The 21,483-nt window shown below is 37.7% G+C and overlaps 1 protein-coding gene across 6 annotated transcripts in view; it reads left to right on the forward strand.

Annotated features, from left to right (window-relative positions):
* Atg10 (Autophagy-related 10) overlaps positions 1 to 21,483 on the forward strand; it is a 656,137-nt gene that overhangs the window by 570,698 nt on the left and 63,956 nt on the right. For 4 of the 6 annotated variants that reach the window (XM_069813034.1, XM_069813035.1, XM_069813036.1 and 1 more), the window contains one exon: positions 1,055 to 3,862. The exons of the other annotated variants lie outside the window; for them this stretch is intronic. In XM_069813034.1, the coding sequence (XP_069669135.1) occupies positions 1,118 to 1,702 (585 nt within the window). In that variant the 5' untranslated portion in view covers positions 1,055 to 1,117 and the 3' untranslated portion in view covers positions 1,703 to 3,862. Of the gene's footprint in view, positions 1 to 1,054; positions 3,863 to 21,483 lie in introns of those variants that run through there. 6 annotated transcript variants of the gene reach the window in all.

Here is a 21,483-nt window from a genome sequence, read left to right on the forward strand (position 1 = left end):
TGTGCATACAAAGATAGAATATGCCACTGAATATATAACACACGAGAGTGGACTATGGCAGTACTAAAACAGACCCTCATAAGAAAATTTCTTGATCTTTCAGCAGAAAATGTAACATTGAATGCTGTATAAAAGTAGTTAACTCAATAAAAGATATATCGAGTCTTAAAATTACAACGTATAGTCCTAATAAAATATCCGCGGTTACAATTCTGGCTGTGGGATCTGATGTAGTGGGTTCAAACCCAACCGAAGACAATAAAATCCTAATTCTGGGAGTGAAGTAAAGCTGTGGATCTTGTGTCGTAAATAACCCTGTGTCTGAGGGCTCCAGGGAAACTTGCCAGTCCCGGTGAATTTCGAAGCTGAATAAACTCTATAATTGAAAGCATCGTTAAATTACTGTTACTGCATGAATAAATACATATTGAATATTATCCATGACTGGTTCTGCGTTTTATTACAAAAAATTTCTACGAATTATTTTAAAATCAATTCTAAGCAATAAAAATAATAGCTAACTGCAAGTAGACATTCTAATGCAAGAAATTAAAAGATTGGTCATGCAAATCATAATTTCGTTCTTTCTTCTTTATGAATCGTGTTTGTCTGTGTTCAGATTCTGAAAACCTTCAACATTTAATTGAAGTGCTGCAAAATGCCCGATATCTAATTATTAGGTTCTATCGCTGCGGCAGCAAGCTTCTGTATTGTCATCCTCCATGCACTTCATCGAATTTCACGTGAGAATGAAGAGAAAGGAGTGTAGTTCTGCTCTTTTGGCTAGTGACGCTATGGAGCTTAACTGGAATATTCCTTTTTCTCCTCACACGGTGATGAGGATTGATACAGTCTTCGAATCGCCTTTTCTTACTTTCAGACAGAAGTCTAAACCCACTAATCATCCTTATTTATTCCTTCCTTATTTATTCATCTGGCTCAAAATGGAAAGCACAGCGCTACATGACTACATGCAATATTCTTTTAACAGAATTAAGCATTAATGCAAGCATTGATAAGAGTGCTAACAAAAATAATTTCATTTTTATTTTAGGAAGGCATCTAGATTTCACAGCAATTGGAGAAGTTGAAGCACTGGAAATCCTAAGAAGTTCCAATGCCCGGAAGTATTTCTTTAGAGGAATTCCTTAGCTGTGCTTCACAACTGACTGAAATATCAGACTCCATATCCGACGGATGGACTCACAAGAACAAGGAAGTACCGGAAGCTTCGTATCTCATGAAGCGAATCGTGTTGCCAGATTTCGAAGACAAATCTGACACCTCCGCCGCATTACTTCCATTAGAGGAACCGCTTGACAAGGCCTTGGAAGACGACAACGCAATTGCAGCGCCGCAGAGCAGAGTTCTCACGTGGGAATACCACGTGTTGTACAGTGCTAGTTACGCTGTGCCCACCCTGTACTTCAACGTATGGAAGGAAGATGGAAGTCTGCTGAGCCTGGATCAAATATGGCAAAGGGTACAGGAGAATTTCCAGCAGCAAGACAGATGGAGCGTCCTGACTCAGCAAGAGCACCCGATTTTGCGACGCCCCTTCTACATGCTACACCCGTGTCGAACAGGAGAGTTTCTGGACAACTTCAAGGGGAAGAGCGCCAACATACTGGTCACGTGGCTCAGCTCAGTGGGGCCTGCTGTGGGGATGACGCTTCCAGCGCAATACGGATCCGTCACATAGGCCTACATACAACGCTCAAACATTGCTGAGTTACTGGTAGAGATAAATGGAGTATGTCGCCGTTGAATTTAAAATATAGTTATTCTAAAGTAAGTTCTCAGCTTCAAATGGCCATAACTGTGGCATATTTTCACATTCTGCAAACATAAAAGCACCAATTTTGTTCTTAAAGAAATGAGAGTTAGATCATATCAAATTTCATATAGGTTTTGCAGTAGATGATGCAACATTAAATCGATTCTTTACATTTCATGTTCATAAAAAAATCAAGAAAATTATTAAACCCTAAAATAATTTTCATTATAACGACAGTATACATACATAACAAGAAGAAACACTAAAAAAAGTTAAATATGGCCACCGCCGTGTTGTTGAATGTGAAATTGTCGTTATACTATGTTATAAACGGCATTAATAAGAGCATTCTAAGGAATGTTTTCAGTGACATTCAGTTTCTGTCTATCCGACCGCATTTTATCGGTAACTGCGCCAGTTTCCTCAAATTTGTTCACCAACTTACGAAATGATTTTACAGGGCACGGTCCATTTCTCAATCCGTGTAACGTTCGAAATCTTCTCGACGTATTAGAATTTTATCTATTACAGTCATAATAGTACTGAACGAGGTCTATACGAGTTCGTAAAGACAAAATCATTGTAAAGATTATTGCTGTGTGTATTCCTAACAACAATAAATTGTTTATAAAAGCGTGACACATTTACCATAGCAACGAAATACATATAAAAAAACAATCCCTCTAATGCATAATGGTGTCTATATGGAACCAAGCTGTTAATATGCGCAGAAGATAACCTTATTCTGTAGGCCTACTTGCCGTTAAGTAACTGGTTAAGAGTTTTCACGGGTTTGCTCTGTTCCTAGTAGTAGCTGTGTTCTTAAGGAGCGACTGGTTTCAAATAATAAGTATAAAATTAAAATTGCCGTGCTATAATCTTCAAGTAGTGGGCCCAGTCACCATCACTTAACAGTACCTAGTCGGTGATTTCTGATAAGCGACTAATCGGTTATCTCAGAGTAGAGCATATCACTGAAAGAAGAAACGACATGTTTTCTTTTACTGTTACTTTAAACACGTGTTCATAAATATCTTACGGTGATAATTCTGATACAGAAAAACTAACAAAATGTAACAGGGAATTTAAAGAAATCCTAATGATTGCATGAAACATATATACTCAAATTTAAGCAATAATATACAATAACGTATGTATTTTGTTTAACACTATACAGTATTTTTTATATTCATAAGTTATACCCAATATTGCATGGAAAACCTCGAGGCACATTAAATAGAGAACAAAGTGAGACTTACCGCGTGGAAAATCACTTGCACTTCCATGGTACCACGACAAATGCCATCGTTTTACAAGAAAGTGGGATACCTTTATCCGTATAGGATTCCGCTTAAACGTTTCACATAAAAAAGTGAAGTGCTCTCAAACTCTGGAAAGTGATCAACCTTTGCTTGACATTGCTTCGACGTACTTTGTGCCCCAACTTTTCACTGGCAAGATCGCTGCATGGCACATTGAGTTGTTCTACTACTGAACGCGTTACTGGTAGAGATATAAATGGAACGCATTAGCTTTTTCCTTCTGTTATTGTCACATATTCAAAAATTCTGCGTTTGGAAAGTTTGGTATCCCTTATTGACACCCATAGCGTTTCAAAAGAAGCCCGAATTATCCTTGCGTGTGGGCATACTAAATTCTTTTTTCTTGGAAAAGAAAATAACTTAGCTCTATGTAGAACCGTAAGCTAGCCGCCGTCCACCATTTTACTGAAGTTTCATTTTATTTCATTACTCTAAGTATTCCATAGATCTTACATCAGCAATGTAGCTTTAAAATGTGGAACAGATAAAAAATTATAAAAAATATATGATATAATAAGCAGATTAATTCAATTGACAAGCATAAACAATTCATCAGCTGAGTAAATGATATGAATCTGGAGAAATCTGATTAATTATGTTCTGAACTTTTTCTCTTGGCTCTTGTTCTTCCTCTGACAAATATCGTTAAATCAAAGGTACTATCTAAGTATTATTATTATTAGCATTGCAATTATTAATTGATCTAAATTTTCAATGTTTAATTATAGAATCAAAATGTTGAATAAAGAGTTCTTGCAAATTGTCTGTAGAAAATAATTATTTCTAGTTACCTAAACCTATGTGGTAGAGGCATTCAAATCATTGTTGTTATTAAAAATATAACAGTGCAAGAAAAACATTTTCTTTCTGAAATAAGATGAATATAAGAAAATAAAAGATTGAAGAAAGACATGAACAGAAAGAAAAAAGTATAACAAGTGAAATATTTATTAAGATAGGAAGTGAAGAAATTAATGTAGGTTAGGAAGAGCGGAAGAAAGACATTTAATTGTAAAGAGTGAAACAAAGAAATGCATATAGAGAAGGAGAAATATATGTTGACAATGTGTGAACAGAGAAATATGTATAAAGAGACAATGAAAGATATTTATCAAGAAGTCGGCCTCGGTAGCGTAGTCGATATAGCGCTGGCCTTCTATGCTTGAGGTTGCGGGTTCGACCCCGGCCCAGGTCGATGGCATTTAAGTATGCTTAAATACGACAGGCTCATGTCAGTAGATTTACTGGCATGTAAAAGAACTCCTGCGGGACAAAATTCTGGCACACCGGCGACGCTGATAGAACTTCTGCAGTTGCGAGCGTAGTTAAATAAACCATAATTTTAATTTTTTTATCAAGAAAAAAATCTGCAAAAAAAGAAAAACATATATATATATATATATATATATATACACAAAGAGATATGGAAGGTGTAGAAAAGAGAGAAGGATGTAAGTACAAGGAGAGACGGAAAGAGTTGTGTGAAGAGAGAGACAGATGCGTTAAAGGAGGTGGCGAGCTATGTTTGAAGAGAGGAGATGAAGAAAGACGTGTGCAGAGAAAGGTAGTAGGAAATGTATGAAGAAAGAATATGTTTTTAAGATAACTATGACGGCGAGATATAAAGAAGGGAAGAAGAAAGTGAGTCTTGCATTAAATTCCTTCCTGAAGCGTGTTTGTTTGCTGTCATTGTGGAAAAGCATCCTACTAGTGGAGGTGCGTCGACATGCGTAGATGATAGTTTGTGTTCCTAAAGTGTGGATAGAAGTGTTTAAACAGTTATCAAAAATAAAAGTACCAATTATTAAATAAGAAGGAAGAAATTTATCTTCCGTCCCCGAAACTGGATGTATTTTCGTTGCCTTGTGATGTCTTTGCGGTGGCCCTGCGTCACGCCCATCCCATGACCAGGGAGGCCAGCATTTGTGAGATGTCTAGTGTACCCGCAGCGTGTGTGAGTAGAACTAAAAGGGAAAGTGTAGAAGAGTAATAAACAAGAAGCATAGGCCTATAATAGTAGACGATGATGCTGGTACCGTAGCCACCGCTGAGACAGAGAGCCAATTCTCTGCTCTGCTTGCTCTCCAGCCAAATGAACGAGTCCTGCTTTAGTTGCAACAACTTCCGCAGCGAAGCTGACTAAAATAGCCCTTTATAACGAATAAATGTATCAACCGAAACGATGCTGAAGATGTTTACGTGAGATTTCTTTTTAGAGTCCACTAAGGGACCGCTCCTACCCCCCTGGGCTTTGTTTATGGAAGTGGGTCAAGGACGGTACGCTGCCTGAAGGAAGACTTCTGAAGTCAGTGTGCCAAAACCAAGTCCTGTGATGTGCATCTATTCTTCTCCACAATGAAGATCGTTCAGAAGCCTGTTACAACAGTTTCAGTCAAGATGACGTCACATCTTTGTTACATTGTGTGTAACTTTACATCGAGTGAAAAAGAAAATGAATTAAGTCTTTGTTAAAAGGGTAGTCTTAAATTCAGTCACTTCCGTCACTTGTAACAATAGATAAGTGACACGTAGCCTATCCGTGTAAGGAACTCTTCTCCTGCCACTCTTACTAAGAAGTGGTAGTAAACAAAAGTAACAGGTAAGAATGTCAGTGTATGACGCATGAATATTGCGGATATTTTGTATTTCATTTGAATTTTATTAACAAGTCCTCATATGTCTTCTGATCCGGTAGTTACTGAACTTTGAAGTTGCATTTAATCTGTAGGTCTACTGTTGATGAACAGTATGACTCATGGCTGTGAAGTCGAAGTCTGGTTATAAATGCTGGAGTTAATGATGGGAAGAATGGAATGATTCAAGTAGTTTGTCGGTGTTAACAATCCCCCTGTTATTCTACTGTTTGCCGAAAGAAAGCAGAAGCTACGGCATTGTGTCATAACAATACTACATCAAAGCCAGAGGAATCCCTGAAATTGGATTGATGTGTAGAAAGATTAAAATTGCTTGAAGAAGGAACAAGACGTAACCTACGAGAAAAGGAAAAGAGAGTGGGATTACGAAATTAAAAACAAGAAGATATGCATAATACACGTCACTGTTCGTTAACAGAAAACCACAATTTAAGTCACACGGAGTTAGTGTGCACTCGAAGTTGGTTGCTTGACGGTTGTCAGCCCACTTTGAGGTCTGTGGATATAGAGGGAAAAATTGGATCAGTGTCGGTTAGAGTTCCCGAGTAGCTCAGTGGTAGAGCGTTGGTACGTTAAACCAAAGGTCCCGGGTTCGATACCCGGCTCCGGAACAATTTTTCCCTCGAAATTATTCAAGAAGAAAGAAGATGGAATAACAGAGAAAAGGAAAGAGATATCCAAACGGGATGAGGAAGGGATAAGGAAAATAAAAACAAGAAAGAAGAAAACCCTTGAAATGCACTTATTAATGAGCAATAGAAATGCACTAGTTCAAATACCTCTATTGAAATACTGTACTATGACATATTTTCACAGTGTGAATAGAGGAAATACAGATATTTATATATTCCACCGCGTCCTAGAGCTTAACATTTCCAGCGTTTCGGAGGTACCATTATCAGGGCTGATAGTTTGGCCAGAGAGGTCGCCTACTAGATATGAACAAAACTAACTGCCGCTCTCGCTCGCTGTGTTCGTTGCATTTGTCTTTCGAGTCTCGTCTCGTTATTCTCGTGCGCTTCCAGTCTCGCCCAGATTGCTCGGCCTTATAGGCTTTGACGGTAACAACTTTTGTCAGGTTTACTATGCTGTCATCTAGTTGTTACATAAGGAGTCACATCGAATTGCATTAGAGACTGTACTGCTATCTCGTGTTCGTTTACGGCGAACGGGTGGCGATCCTGGCTGTTGTTCTCTTCAAAATACTACCGATTTTAACATAGGGATGAGCAATCTGTTTTATATGTGATCTGGGGTCTCGCTCATCATTCTCGAAATAGCATTTGGTCGGCGTGGAAAAATTTCGTTACTTTTAATAACATACATCATTGAAATAAATAACTGAGTAGCTTAATATCAAAGATGGACATCTGTCGTCTCCATAGTTTTGATCTAGAGGCAATTATTTAATTCACAGTGTTCTTTGTAATATTTAACACAATTTATTTTATAAATGTAGTGTTATAGTTTGCATATGGTTTCACTATAACTGGAAAGAGCATGAAAAATTGTATAAAAAATCACAGCTATCTAAATTTTGATTGAGGTCAGATGTCCGTCTTTGATATTAAGCTACTCAACTTTATAAATGTTTAAATGAGACAAAAGACAAAACAGAACAATATCTCAGTTATCAAAATGTTCTGGTTCTATTATATGATATTACCTATGGTTATATAAATAGAAAAAAAAACAATTCGCAAATATATTTGCATTTCAAAGAAACATAAAACATAACTTTAATATCTTTTTTCTTGAGATTGCACACTTGATCTCAAACATATGAAAAGAAAATTCCTAGCCTTTTAATAAGTACCTAGTAATTAAATAAACATTGGGGAACGGATTATTATACACTGAAAGGTAGAGATGATGTTTCAAATAGGCTACTTAATTGTTTATACATATATAACAGTTGCCAAAGTAGATAACATTTCAGTCAGATATAAACAACTGTGGCGACTCAAGGCTGCTTGACGTTCGGAACTTCGGGAATGATCAATCTCAGCGTCTCGAAACACTCACAAGCAGTCTTTACGTCAACGACGCGAAGTATAGAACATTTTCATGCGGGTTTTCGGCTTTGCGGATCTGTTAGTCTTGCTTTCTCGATTGTTGTTCATCTCTATCGCCTACTCTGCTGGGCTCGTTATGTCTGGCTACTTGTAACTGCCGTAACAACTGAGCAACGGAAATTGTTCACTGTTGAAAATGTTGAGTTTCAGGAGGAATACCCGAAAGTCTGTATCTGATTACAATCACCGTGAAAGCCTAGAAAAGAATATAATATAGTATATATATATATAATGTAATCTAGTAGGCTATTGCTCCTTAAACTTCATCTTACCATCTCGCCATAGTGAATAGCCTTTATTCTTTACTTCAGCGTCTCTGTATTTCGAAATAGCGTTAGATAAAGAATTACAATTACAATCATCTTATAACCCTGAGTAGTTTTTCTCATTTAAAGGGCTGCATTTCTGTATTTGTATTACGTTTTCTGAATGGCATGTGTACTTTACCGTGCTAAGTAAAATCAAGAGCTTTATGATTTTTGAACATAATATGTAAAAACATTCGCTTTTCACATGACCCCAAATTTGAATGCAACTATTTTAAGTCTGTAGTCAAAGGAAATGTTATTGCTTAATCCTCTTCAGTTATTTCCAGTTCTGAACACTTCTTTTGTTGAGCTTCTGTGATTCCTGTCCCTGATGTAGTCCTTTTCTATAGAGGTCATGAGACAGGCAGAGAATAAAAATATACCATAATTCGAAGAGCTGCTTCCATCATTGTTCAACTCCTGCAAATTGAATCGTAACGAAGGAGCTCTCGCGTTTAGTTCCGCTTCAGTCCGCTAAGAGCGTGACGTTCTCAGTGCAATAAAAAAGGCGTGAGGGCAATGAGGGTTAATACATTACAATAGGCTCGCTGCGTGGCGGAGTGTGACAAGCAATCTGGAGAAGAGGTTGGGCATGTGGACAGACTGGAGGAGTTTACATGTGTAAAGATAGGCTACCAATTATGTAGGTGGACAGATAGGTAGACGGATAGTTACTTAAGTAGCCAGGTAAGAAGGTAGATAAAGAAATAGCGAGTAAAGTAGACAAATAGATAACTAAGAAGTAACTAGCTAGCTAGGTAGACATAAAGACAAGAAGAGTTAAATTGATAGACAGATAAATAGGTAGATAACAGGCAGGTAGACAAAGAGTGAGACAGGCAGGCAGGTAGACGACTAATTAAGTAAGTGATCAGGTAGGTAGATATATAGTTTGCTAGGTAAATAGGTAGGGACAAAGACATAGATAGCGAAGTCGTCTGGTATGTAGGTAGAGAGACAGATAACTAGAACTGGCATTCGTATGTAGTAAAAGTTAATATTTTTAGTCGGTATAGTTTATAAACATGCAACCCATGCCCCCACTCCTTCTACGAGTACTTGCCATTCTTGTCATTCAGTACTTCCATTAGTTAGCGCTAAAGGTTTTTAATTCTCTTAACCATCACTTACAAAACAACGCGGCGTTTAAAAGCTGCATTGTCTAGTCCTTGTGACTAAGTTCTCTGTTCTTGAATTTCCAGTCTTGTCAACCAGGCTTAAAATCTTTTAACCGGCATCACACCGACTAAGCTATATTCGGCATCATTCTTAACTCTTACTACATGTAAATCCCAGCTTTACAGATAGCTATACTGCGTTCCATAATGTCTGACAGGCGACATAAACATTGCCGAAGAGGGAGTGAGAAAGATTTGCAATTCAACCAATGGCAGAGGCAGAACGCTTCAGATCTCCCCACTTCAAGATAAGCCTCGACTGTGAACTCTGCTATTGCTTGAAATAGCATTTATCTTCCTCCCTCCTTCTACCGTCGCCCTTATACATAATAGAATGCGGTATAGTTAAGTAGGTAGACAGGTAGGTAAACAGATAGCTAGTTAAATAGGTGGATATGTAGATAATCATATAGGTAGTTAAGAAAGTGATCAGGTAGGTAGACAGATAATTAGCTAATGAATATGTAGGCAGGTAATTAAACAGATAGTTAAGTAGATAGGCAGGTAGATAGGAGACATAGAGTGGCAGTTCGCTAGCTAAGTAGATAGGCACGTAGATAAACGAAAATGCAGTTCAGTAAGAGGTCAAGTGGTTAAGTAGGAAGTTAGCTATTTAAGTAGATTGAATAATAAATTACTAAACAATAAGAAACTGAACCTAATCCATCTCAACGTGTAATAAAATTCTAATAAAATTAGGACTAATGATTAAAAGTATTTACATAGCCAGACAGAAAAAAATGTATATTAAGAATAGGTACATAGATAGCTTACTAGTAGGCAGCAGTGGCGTAGCGTCAATGTAAGCTAAGAAGCTTAGCTTCCCCAGTTAATAATAATTTCATAATAAACCTGCAGTCTATGGACAAAATTATTTATTAATTTTAATAGAATTTATATTTACGCGTTAAATATTGTGATGCGGCAGCTCAGGATGATTTGTGATGCAGCAGTAAACAAGAAGCCTGCACACACCAGCTTCCAAGCAGACTGGTTTCTTCTGTGTAATCCACCCCGCAGATTTTCCATCCCTTTCTAACTAAACTATCCTAGTCGCAAGGCTCGCAAGAAGCTAGCTTTAACATTTTAAATAAGTAGTTTCCGAGTTATCCCTTTTCGTAAGTTGTGTTCAGTTGAAGTGTTAGTGTGCATTGTGGCCGATATAATAAATAATGAGCGAAATAACGGTTCCTGACACTAATTTACTTGAATTTTTTAGGACAATTGTAGTATCAAGACTGACTTACGAACAAAAGTGTGATCTGAAAAACAAATGACCGACTCCCTTGCTGTCAATGAAGGACAGAACCAAAAGACAGACACATACTTACGTACTGTATCTATTGACCGTTAATATTGTGATTTCTCTAAGTATGACAGGGAGTGAGCTAATGTTATACGTATACGTGTCTATTTGTTAGAGATATGTGTATACCATGAAATCATATTTTACTACGTACCATTTGAGGTCATGCCTTATTGGTGTTACTTACGAGGTTCCAACCAATCTTCGACGGCTGACTTGACATTGACTACTATTTATTTTAAGACTGTATTTTTGTAATACGTTTTCTCATATTGCATGAAAGACAACTTGAGTTAGCTTCTCCTGCTCAAAATTTCATGCTACGCCACTGGTAGGCAGACAGATTGCTAGATAGTAGATACGGATTACTTGGTAGGTATGCAGGTAGTAGTTAGATAGGTATACAAGTAAGTAGATAGGTTCGTTGATTTGTTCTTTGCAGTTTTACATAACTTACGCATAGTTATGCACTGGTCAAAACAGACATGTTGATTCCTACTATACCTCGTCTGTTTTCATGTCATTTGGTAGCGGTGAAGTCTTTATGTATACACTGGAGTCTAACTACAGCACAGAAACTTTCCATTGCAGCTCCAGTTGCATATTTGTTAGGCTACATACCGAAGCTGTGCCACAGCGAATGCCAGACCTGAAGCTGAATTCTATCTACTACAGACCTATTTCGGCTCAGTTCTTCGAAAATAAACATCGCAGGGGGAAAATGTGTAAACAGTGAATATAATGTTACGCATTCGAAGAAACTCGTGCCTGCTACTCAATAGTATTAGAGGATAAACACAACAACTGCATGTTCGCACGAGGGCACGGGGATCTGTGTAACCCAGCACGTAACTAATGTATCGAGGAAAACCACTTGTCTTAAATTCAGTTAGGCCAATAACTTCAATGAAAATCGATTTGTTAGAGTAGATGGCAACAAAGATCTTGGTGTATTCTTTGAGGGCAAACTTTATTTTCACAGGGTGATTTTGTGACGTTGTTACAAACTTTTATTGCCGAATGCCGTCTACACTAATGCATTGGTTCCCATGGTTACTTAATCTGTCACAACGCATGCAGTTGCTACGGGGCAGTCGTTCTCCAGCCTTTCAGAAAATTGTTCATCAAATGAGATCTTCACTGCATTGGCCCAATTGAAAGTTTCCATCTTTGTTTATTGAGAATTCTTTCGAGGATAAAACCTGACATGCATTCTTAGTTCTGAATAGAAGCCAGACGACTCGCGAGAACTGAAAGTTTACACAAATACTGTTGAGTGCGATCTGGACTCTACATTCTGAGAATGAACATCAAAATACCTTCAGAACTCTAAAATACAGCTCACCGTTAAGAAATGAAATAAACATTTATTTGCGTGTCTGACTTGTGTCGCTGTTATGAAGAGTACCGTAAATCACGCGGCAATGCAGAATTTGATGTCATGTACATTCACGCAACGTGTAGTGAACAACGACTTCACAGAGACTTTTCTAAGAGGAAAGTATTTATTTTGTATTATACCTAGGCAGATTTGAACTAATAGTTGTGCGAGATCGTGCGTATTTGCTTGCTTTCCGCACAAAACCAATACGCGGTAAATGTGAAATACCACATTCAGTATTCCCAACGTAACACACATAACAATTTCCCTCTTCTTACCGCTTAAGCGCGACATTCATTTTACTGCTTTAGGCTTTTAACATATTATTTTTAGAGACGTTTAACATAGTAATAATTATAAATTGGAAACTTACCATTGCAATTTCACCTAAATTGCACTGTTAATTATTGTTTTTAAATATTTGCAAAAATTAAGTAAACTCTACAACACCACAAAAGTTACTGCATTTGTAATGCAAGTAACATTAAGGAAGCCGTGAAAAAATCAACAAGATTCCAGATGCCGATGTTATTACTGCAATATGTTATATAAATAATATTGTTAAAATATTAAAATGAAAAATAAATCATTACATAACCTTACCGTTTGTTTTAAGTTCGCATTTATAGACTGGGGGAAAAAAAAGACAGACGTATATCACGGCCTGCTGGAATATAGTAAACACAGCAAACATTTTATAGCAACAATTTGAAGATAGATATTTTTGTTTTAAAAGTTACCGTCATTGAACAGAAACCAAGATGGAGATTTCATTGCAACTAATTAGAAATTCGTCTTTCAGGTATGTAATAAACGATCTTCGTACAAAATAATGTACGATACACGAGCGGTATGTTTGTTTTCATGTTCTCGGAAATTAAAAAAGCTCAACTACGTTTCGCTTTTTCAATCTTTTCCTCGAAAATGAAAACATCAACATACCGCTCTTGTAACGCATATTACTATTTCATTGACTAATTACATAAACAGGCGGCTTGTCCGACAATCTGTAATAAAATGTTTTTTTTTCGAACATTGTTTTATTCAGAGTATGTTCTGACACGGAATGCATTTAATCGTCAGATTCTGCGATTTTGAACTACCTTTTAGCCAGTACCAACATCCCTTGACGGTACACCGGCTCCCATTAATGCAACTCACAACGAATCTACGTCTTCTACCCCCACTTGTACTGTCACGTGCGCTTGACTGTGTTGTATATTCCGGTATTCAGTGGTGTTCGTGCTAGAGTAGCAGCTGCGCCGTCATCACAAATTAGAACTTGTTTGCGATGTATGCCAACATTTCAGCGGTACAGCGGCACGCCACTGTTCATAGGAATGGTTATCTCTGTGTATTGTATACGTAGTTATTAGCATTGCAGTGAAGGGGAAATGAAGTACTCAATATAAACACAGATTAAAACGGGACGGCATTAATGGAATAGATTGTTAACAGTTTTTCTTATTTATGCGAAAAATTCGCGGATATCACTTGAGGAGCTGTGTGCAATAAAAGTGTTAACCTATTAACGCTGTTATTGCATAGATAGCTGTTCTTAAATATTATAGGCTATATTATCAAATCAGTAATGTTATTCATATAATAATTATAATCCCATAACATAAGTATAATTATTACCAAATGTAAAGATTTTGTTCCTACTAATTTTTAAAATGTATACCTAATTTTTCTCAAAGGCGATGTTTTACATTAATGCTGTTATTGCACCCAGCTCCTCAGCTATAAGTGCGCCGAATTTTTGCAAATTTCTTCTGTGAAGGATGTGGACCAAGATAATACGAAGGCTGATCAGGATTATATGCCCAGAGTAAGAGGATTTTTTTAATAGAGAGCCTTAGATAATAATCGAAGTAATTATGTAATACACTACTGATATACGAATTTCGCAAATATAGAACCTTAAAGTACTTCGAGACATAATCCCATAACAGTAAGGTATAACCGAGATAACGCCTGCTGGTGTATGAATTCTGTAACTTACCACTGACGTAAGATTTTTACACTTTTAAAGCTTAAAGTATATTGAGGGAATTCGCCAATGACGTACGATTTTTTTTTAATCTGAGAGCCTTAAGGCTTAATCCGCATCCGATGAACGAGTTCCTTAATTAGACTCTTAAATGGAGTTCCTTAATTATACTCTTAAATGGTGATCGAGTAAAGCCGCCACTGGTATAGGCTATGGGTTTTTGTAACCAGAGAAGTTTGAAGCATAACTTGTCTCTCTCAGATTTCCTAACACCATGTGTGCCACACACAGTGATAACCACCGAATCTGCAGTAATGGTCGGCTGCAAACCAGCGCATCTCAAAATTAGCTCTCCAGTACATGTGGAGAGGGTGAACTCTGCTAGATAGCCAAAACAAATTCTGTCGCATCTTCCAAGAGGATATCAAAATTTGCCAAGAACCAAAAAACGCTGGCCGATATCAAGATATAACTTCCCAAATGAGTGGATTTGTAACAATTTTATTTTGAATAATTTGACAAAGCTTTCTGTTATACGTGCTTCTAGATGTAACATTTGTGTCATTTAGTGACACCGTTTATTCATGTCAATGAATGCCTCCAACACTCTGTATAAGACGTTGAGTCGTGTGCCCGGTCGCTTATCGCCCGGTGATCAGGTCGAACGGGTCCCAAGTGCCATACATTCCTGAGCACGAAGCGTTTTGTATTCATGAGCCTATGATAATGGACTGAGCTCATGCCAAAGTGAGCTCATATATTCAAAAGTCCTCTGCTTAATTAAATAGTAAATAGTGCTTAAATTGGACAAGTCGGTTGTGGACATGCGCAATAACACTATGCAGCAGCGTGGGCATTACCTGCGTCGAACTCAATTAGTTGACATCGCAAATATATATTCCTTGTTAACTGATGTGTTACTGAAGTCCGCGGGAAGGATCAAGAGTCGGCGACTTCCCGGTTACGACCCGAGATCGAGAGAGATTTCTGCCATTCTCATCCCAATATTAATCCACTGTGGCCATTATCTTACCGTCGATTAGTGGTCGCTGCAGATTAAGTGGACATAAAATAAGGGCTAATTTAAAACCATCACATAATCTGTGTAGTTTAAAAGGAGCGTTGAGTAAAGAATGACAGTTTACAAAGAACTCTTCTTCAATCAGTAGTCTTCGTAGTTCAAAAGGACGTTTAATAAAGAATCAAAATTACACTCATATCCTTATTTCTCAATACTTTGTGTACTTCAGAATGAAAATAAGTAAATTATTACATTTACCACAATCTCATCATTCTTGTATAACCTTAACAGATTTGAGAGGAAGTTAAATGTAGGCTATAATTTCAATTACAAACATTGTCTCTGTAGTTAGAAGGAACTTTAAATAAATAATTACAATTACAATCGCCTCATCGTCTATGAATAGCCCTTGTAGTTTAAAAATAACTTTGAATACAATTATAATTACAATTACAGAAAATATTCCGAATCACCAGCGTCGAGACAAAAATGATATCGACAATATTGCAGTAATAAATGGCACTGATTGGTTCAAATGCAACGGATTCTTGCACTTCGTTGGTGAATTGGTACGGCTTAGGACAAAAAAAAACTTGCCGTTGTCTTGTACAGTACTCGAAAACGTTTTCTATTTCCAACTTCGGTTTACTTCGTTTCCAGCGGGGTTTACATGTGAGCGTTTCTGTGAGAAAATGGATTTAATCTATTAGAGTAATGTATTGCTTTTATCTTTTCTAAGGTATTGTATCACTCAATGAGGCAGCTGTCATAGACATATAAAATTTCACATTATTTTGCGAGTGTAAACTTACGATATTTTAACCCGTAGTCTGCGAAAACTAGATATCTCTAAGGATTATCTATAAATATCTAATAATTCTTGTCTTATTTGTGATTCGGCGTCGATTAGACTTTTCAAGTTAAGACTTGCGTGGTACTGGATCGAAGAGATTCTGGAATCTTAACAAGTTTGACGCACACTTCCCCCATCTCGCGGAGAGTGTTGGAACTATTTGCGGTGTCCGTTACTTTCTAGAATTCCTGGTAGGCCTACCATGTATAGTTTTAGAATGCCTTTATTTTTATTGATATCCTGCATAGTGCCATAGTGGTTGAAATGTGTATCGTTGTACGCAATGTATTCAACATGAATCAATTGTTATCATCCTGTTTTACTCTCTCATTACACGAAGTATAAGAGCATGTATTGTGATTCTGCGAGAAAAAAAAAAAAACAAATTTTCGCGGAAATACATGTTTGCAGCATCCTTGATTACTCATAGAACGCATGAATTTATCTGGAATGAGAAAACTATTTTTCAGAATACATAGGTATGACGTGCGGAGTGACGACGTTCTGTTGGAATACCTTGATTATGATAGGGAGATGATATTTGAGTTTTCATTTTCATTTCATTTATTGTAATCCAAAGATCTCATATCAGCTTTGAGGTGCGGAACAAGTCAAAAGTTATACGAAAATATGCAGCACACAGATTAATTCAATTTACAAGAATAAACTATTATTCTTCAGTTGAGTGGAAGGTACGAGTATGCAGCGATTTGGTTATTTCTGTTCTGAACTTTTTCTCTTTGCCCTTCAAAGTTTTGAGACAATTAGGCAGTGCATTGAAGATCGTAATACATAAATATTGAATTCTTTTCTTATAACAGCTGAGACTAACAGAGGCTAGATGAAGATGTGATTTGTATCTCGCATTAAAATTAACCTCAAGTAAGGGCTGATTACCTGGTTGAGTTTTTCCTTGAGGTTTTCCTCAAACTTTAAGGCGAATGTCAAGTAATGTAGGGCGAATCTGATGGTAAATAGCCTAGTAGTTAGCAGAGCGCCATTAAATAATAATAATAATAATAATAATAATAATAATAATAATAATAATAAGAAGAAGAAGAAGAAGAAGTAATATTTCATTAGACAGTGGTTCTCCTTCAACTACAACCCAAACTAATCCGCTGTCGCCAAATGTCTCTGTTCATAGCATCATCGTCACTTGGTTCTTTTCTCTGCATGCTCCGTCGAACCTCATCCAACCAACATTCTCGTGTCTACCCCTTCCTCTTTTCCCTTCCGCCGTCCAATTCAGTATTTTCCATGGTAGTCTGTTCTCAGTCATCCGTTTTAAATGTCCATAACAACTCAAACGTTTCCCTTCCATTGTTTTAAAAATATTCCTGTCCACCTGCATAATTTGTCTGTTCGGATTTTGTCTTTTCTTGATATTCATGCTGCCCTCCTCCAAAAATCCATTTACACTACCATTAATCATTAATCTCTCGGCTTATAGTCTGGTCACTGCCTATGTTTCTGCCCCATATAATAAAGTGCTTTGTAGCAGTGCCTTAAATATTAATTTTTTAGTGCGTTGCAAAATATTCCTACTGTATAAAACTGAATACTGGATTAATCTTGCACAGGATAGGGACCGATGGCGGGCTTATGTGAGGGCGGCAATGAACCTTCGGGTTCCTTAAAAGCCATTTGTAAGTAAGTAAGTAAGTATAAAACTGAATTCAATATTCCAACAATTTTCCTACCATCAATTGATATTCTTTTAATTCCTAAATTTGTAGTTCTATTTTTCTCCAAAATTGAACCGAAATATTTAAAACTTTCAACATTTTTTATTTCATCTATGTCTCATATTAACTGTTCATCCATACCTAATGTCAAACATTCAGTTTTCTCGAAATGTATTTGTAATTCCGATTTTCCATATTCCGCAAACAGTTTTCTTATCATGCAAGATGCATCATCCATATCCTGTGCGATCAGTACTTGATCACGTGCAAATAATAGATGGTGTAAATAATAATTTTGTTAAATTTGCAGTCCCATATAGCGACAATTTCTAGACCAGTTTTTAAGGCACCTATCAATATAGATTTTAAAATGATGTTGAAGATAATCTGTACCCTTGTAAGAGACCTTTAAAGAAACATTTTAGACGGTGGAGAAATACCTAGAAAAATGAGACTTGAATTTATAAGTTATATAGAAGGGAGATCGAAGGCAATGTGCAAATTATAGAGAAATATGTGTTACCAATCCATTTATAAAAACATTTACCAGAATTATCTTTACTTTGCTCTAGAGTATGCCATTAGGAAAGTCCAGAATAACAGAGAGTGTTTGGAATTGAACGGGTTACATCAGTTGCTTGTCTATGCGGATGACGTGAATATGTTAGGAGAAAATCCACAAACGATTAGGGAAAACACGGGAATTTTACTTGAAGCAAGTAAAGAGATAGGTTTGGAAGTAAATTCCGAAAAGACAAAGTGTATGATATGTCTCGTGACGAGAATATTGTACGAAATGGAAATATAAAAATTGGAAATTTATCTTTTGAAGAGGTGGAAAAATTCAAATACCTGGGAGCAACAGTAACAAATATAAATGATACTCGGAGGAAATTAAACACAGAATATATATGCGAAATGCCTGTTATTATTCGGTTGAGAAGCTTTTATCATCCAGTCTGTTGTCAAAAAATCTGAAAGTTAGAATTTATAAAATAGTTATATTACCGGTTGTTCTTTATGGTTGTGAAACTTGGACTCTCACTTTGAGAGAGGAACATGGGTTAAGGGTGTTTGAGAATAAGGTGCTTAGGAAAATATTTGGGGCTAAGAGGGATGAAGTTACAGGAGAATGGAGAAAGTTACACATCACAGAACTGCACGCATTGTATTCTTCACCTGACATAATTAGGAACATTAAATCCAGACGTTTGAGATGGGCAGAGCATGTAGCACGTATGGGCGAATCCAGAAATGCATATAGAGTGTTAGTTGGGAGACCGGAGGGAAAAAGACCTTTAGGGGGGCCGAGACGTAAATGGGAAGATAATATTAAAATGGATTTTAGGGAGTTGGGATATGATGATAGAGACTGGATTAATCTTGCTCAGATAGGGACCGATGGCGGGCCTATGTGAGGGCGGCAATGAACCTCCGGGTTTCTTAAAAGCCAGTAAGTAAGTAAGTAAATAAATAATAAATAATAATAATAACAATAATAATAATAATAACACATAATATGTAGAGATTTCAACTCACCATCCAAATTCAACATGAGTGTGAAATATCAGGTAAATTTTGCCTGACGCCAAGAATCACGGACAGAACTTCGTTCCGTAAATATAGACACGGCATCCACAGTTTCACTTACCTCCGCAGGAAGCCATGCTCCCCGCGAACCTCGGATGCAACGCTCGTCATGGTAACTATTAGACCACCAAGAACGGTCAAAGATTTTGAAGAGAAAGAGAACGCCAGATCGAGAATGTGAAGTGTGTCTCTGTAAGGAATAACACATTTCTTCGCAAGCATTATTTCTGTCATTGTGCAGCGATTTAATAAAACACAAGGACATGGATTGATGTTTTATGAGAACCACGGATCCAGCAGCTTTGAGCAGATGCAGACATTTCACAGACCAGTGACTGATTTATTTTAGTCTTTATAACTTTTCAACGTGTGCAATTGCCAACGGTTTAATGTAGATGTGAGAAGCTTTTGTGCAACAAGAATTTGAATCGAGGCTTCAGGCAAAGATGTCTGCTGTCTGCAGTACCATTGAATCTATACTTCAACGATGTCCACGCTTTGGTTCATTGTGCGTCCTATGTATGCGATAACTGCATTCGTGAATCTAACACTGAAAGTGGGTCATCCTGCCTCAGCCGCTGATAGAGCCAGATCCCGTCTCGAAGACGAGTAGCTCCAAACCCTTCCTGTATCGGCATCAGAAACTCGTACTACCATCAAGACTTCTTCTCAGCCTATTTTTACTATTGCAGAATGAGGGTGAGGTGGAGAATATTGGTGGAATAATGGAGGGAAACGGGAAAACCTCGAGAAAAACCCTCTGCAACTTCTGTTTTATCCGCCATAAATTCTATCACGATCTGGCTGGGGACTGAACCTGGGGCCGTCTGGATGGAAAACCAGCGCACTAGCACTTGAGTCACAGAAACGGTGCCCAAATGAATGACAGACTATGTAGAAAAAAAACTAATTATAAAGTTAATGGTCAGGCTTACATAAATTTGGTGGTGGTGGTGGTGGTGGTAGTCGTCGTCTTTGTTTGTCAGTGATGTTTGTTTAACTACGCTTTTAGCTGCAGAATTTAGTTAACGTCGAAATTCAACGTGCGCGACAAATCGTTGACAAAATAATTTTGTTAGAACTCTCTTTCAGAGGCAGAAATGTACGACGCGGACCTCACAGCTTTACTTTTCCTCAGAGGAAGCCGTGCAAAGGATTTTATCGTCCTGCAAAATTCATCGCCCTTGGCTTCGTATCAAGGCTAGTGAGGAATCGGGAGAACTCCTGGGAAAACCGTTATCCTCAGGGTCTTGTCTAGCAGCCAGAAACGGGGCTCGAACCCGAGTTTACAGAATCACAGCACACGCATTAGCAATGAGATGCCGAAGGAGCTGTTACTCCGGATTACATCTCCAAGACACCAAGGGAACATTCCGCCCCTTAACCAGCAAATGCAGACTGTAATTGCTGAAACCATGCAAACCTCCTGCAAATGAGCAAAAAGTGAAACGTCTTATATCTTGTCTTCTTAATGTGCATGGTCTGAACAATGTCCACTCTTATGGTTGTTTACACTTGTTACATTGAATCACTTTGTCATAGGTCTTATTTGCTAATTGGTTAGTGTGCAGCGTTTCATACATGAATAATGTGGTATTCACGCAAGCTATGTTGATAAGAACCAGATCCGGAATGCGTCCCGTTTTATTTTAACTTGTGTAATTATCGTAAAACCGAGACACAGAAACCAGAACTCGGCAATGGCAAAGAGTGGATGCGAGCAATTAAACACTGCAGACAAATAAAGTTGGTTTGATCTAATTTACCACATATTCGGTACATTACGAGCATGTTGTAACATATTGGTCCGCAGTATTTGAACTGACGGAAGATAAATTAGTGTGTCGAGATGGCGAGAGGGGAAACGGTATCACGGACAAGGGAGGCGGGACGTAAGGGTGATGAGGTCCACTGCTGTGGAGTAATGGTTAGCACGTCTGGCCCGGATTCAAATCCTGGTTGAGACAACTTACCTGGTTGGGCTTTTTTCCAGGGGTTTCTCTCAACGGATTGAAGGAGAATTGCTGGGTAAATTTCGGCGTTGGACCTCAGACTCATTTCACCATCATTAATTCACATATCATCATCATCCCTACCATAGCCCGGGTTAAATTCACGATGCCGCGTACTGTACTTGTACAAGAGCGCGGCCGTTCGGCTATCCGATCATTCACAGAATAGGAGTGATACGCACAATAAGCCTCAGGCTGCAGTCCCTCCTCCGTACATGAGAGACAGAAGGGTGATGAGCAGGGAATGAATGTTTTATTCTTTACTAATTATACATACGCTGCTTGGTTGCCAAGGGGTGTAAATCAGAAATTATCGAAATTGAGT

Source organism: Periplaneta americana, chromosome 16 (genome assembly GCF_040183065.1).
Source record: "Periplaneta americana isolate PAMFEO1 chromosome 16, P.americana_PAMFEO1_priV1, whole genome shotgun sequence".
NCBI lineage: Eukaryota > Metazoa > Arthropoda > Insecta > Blattodea > Blattidae > Periplaneta > Periplaneta americana.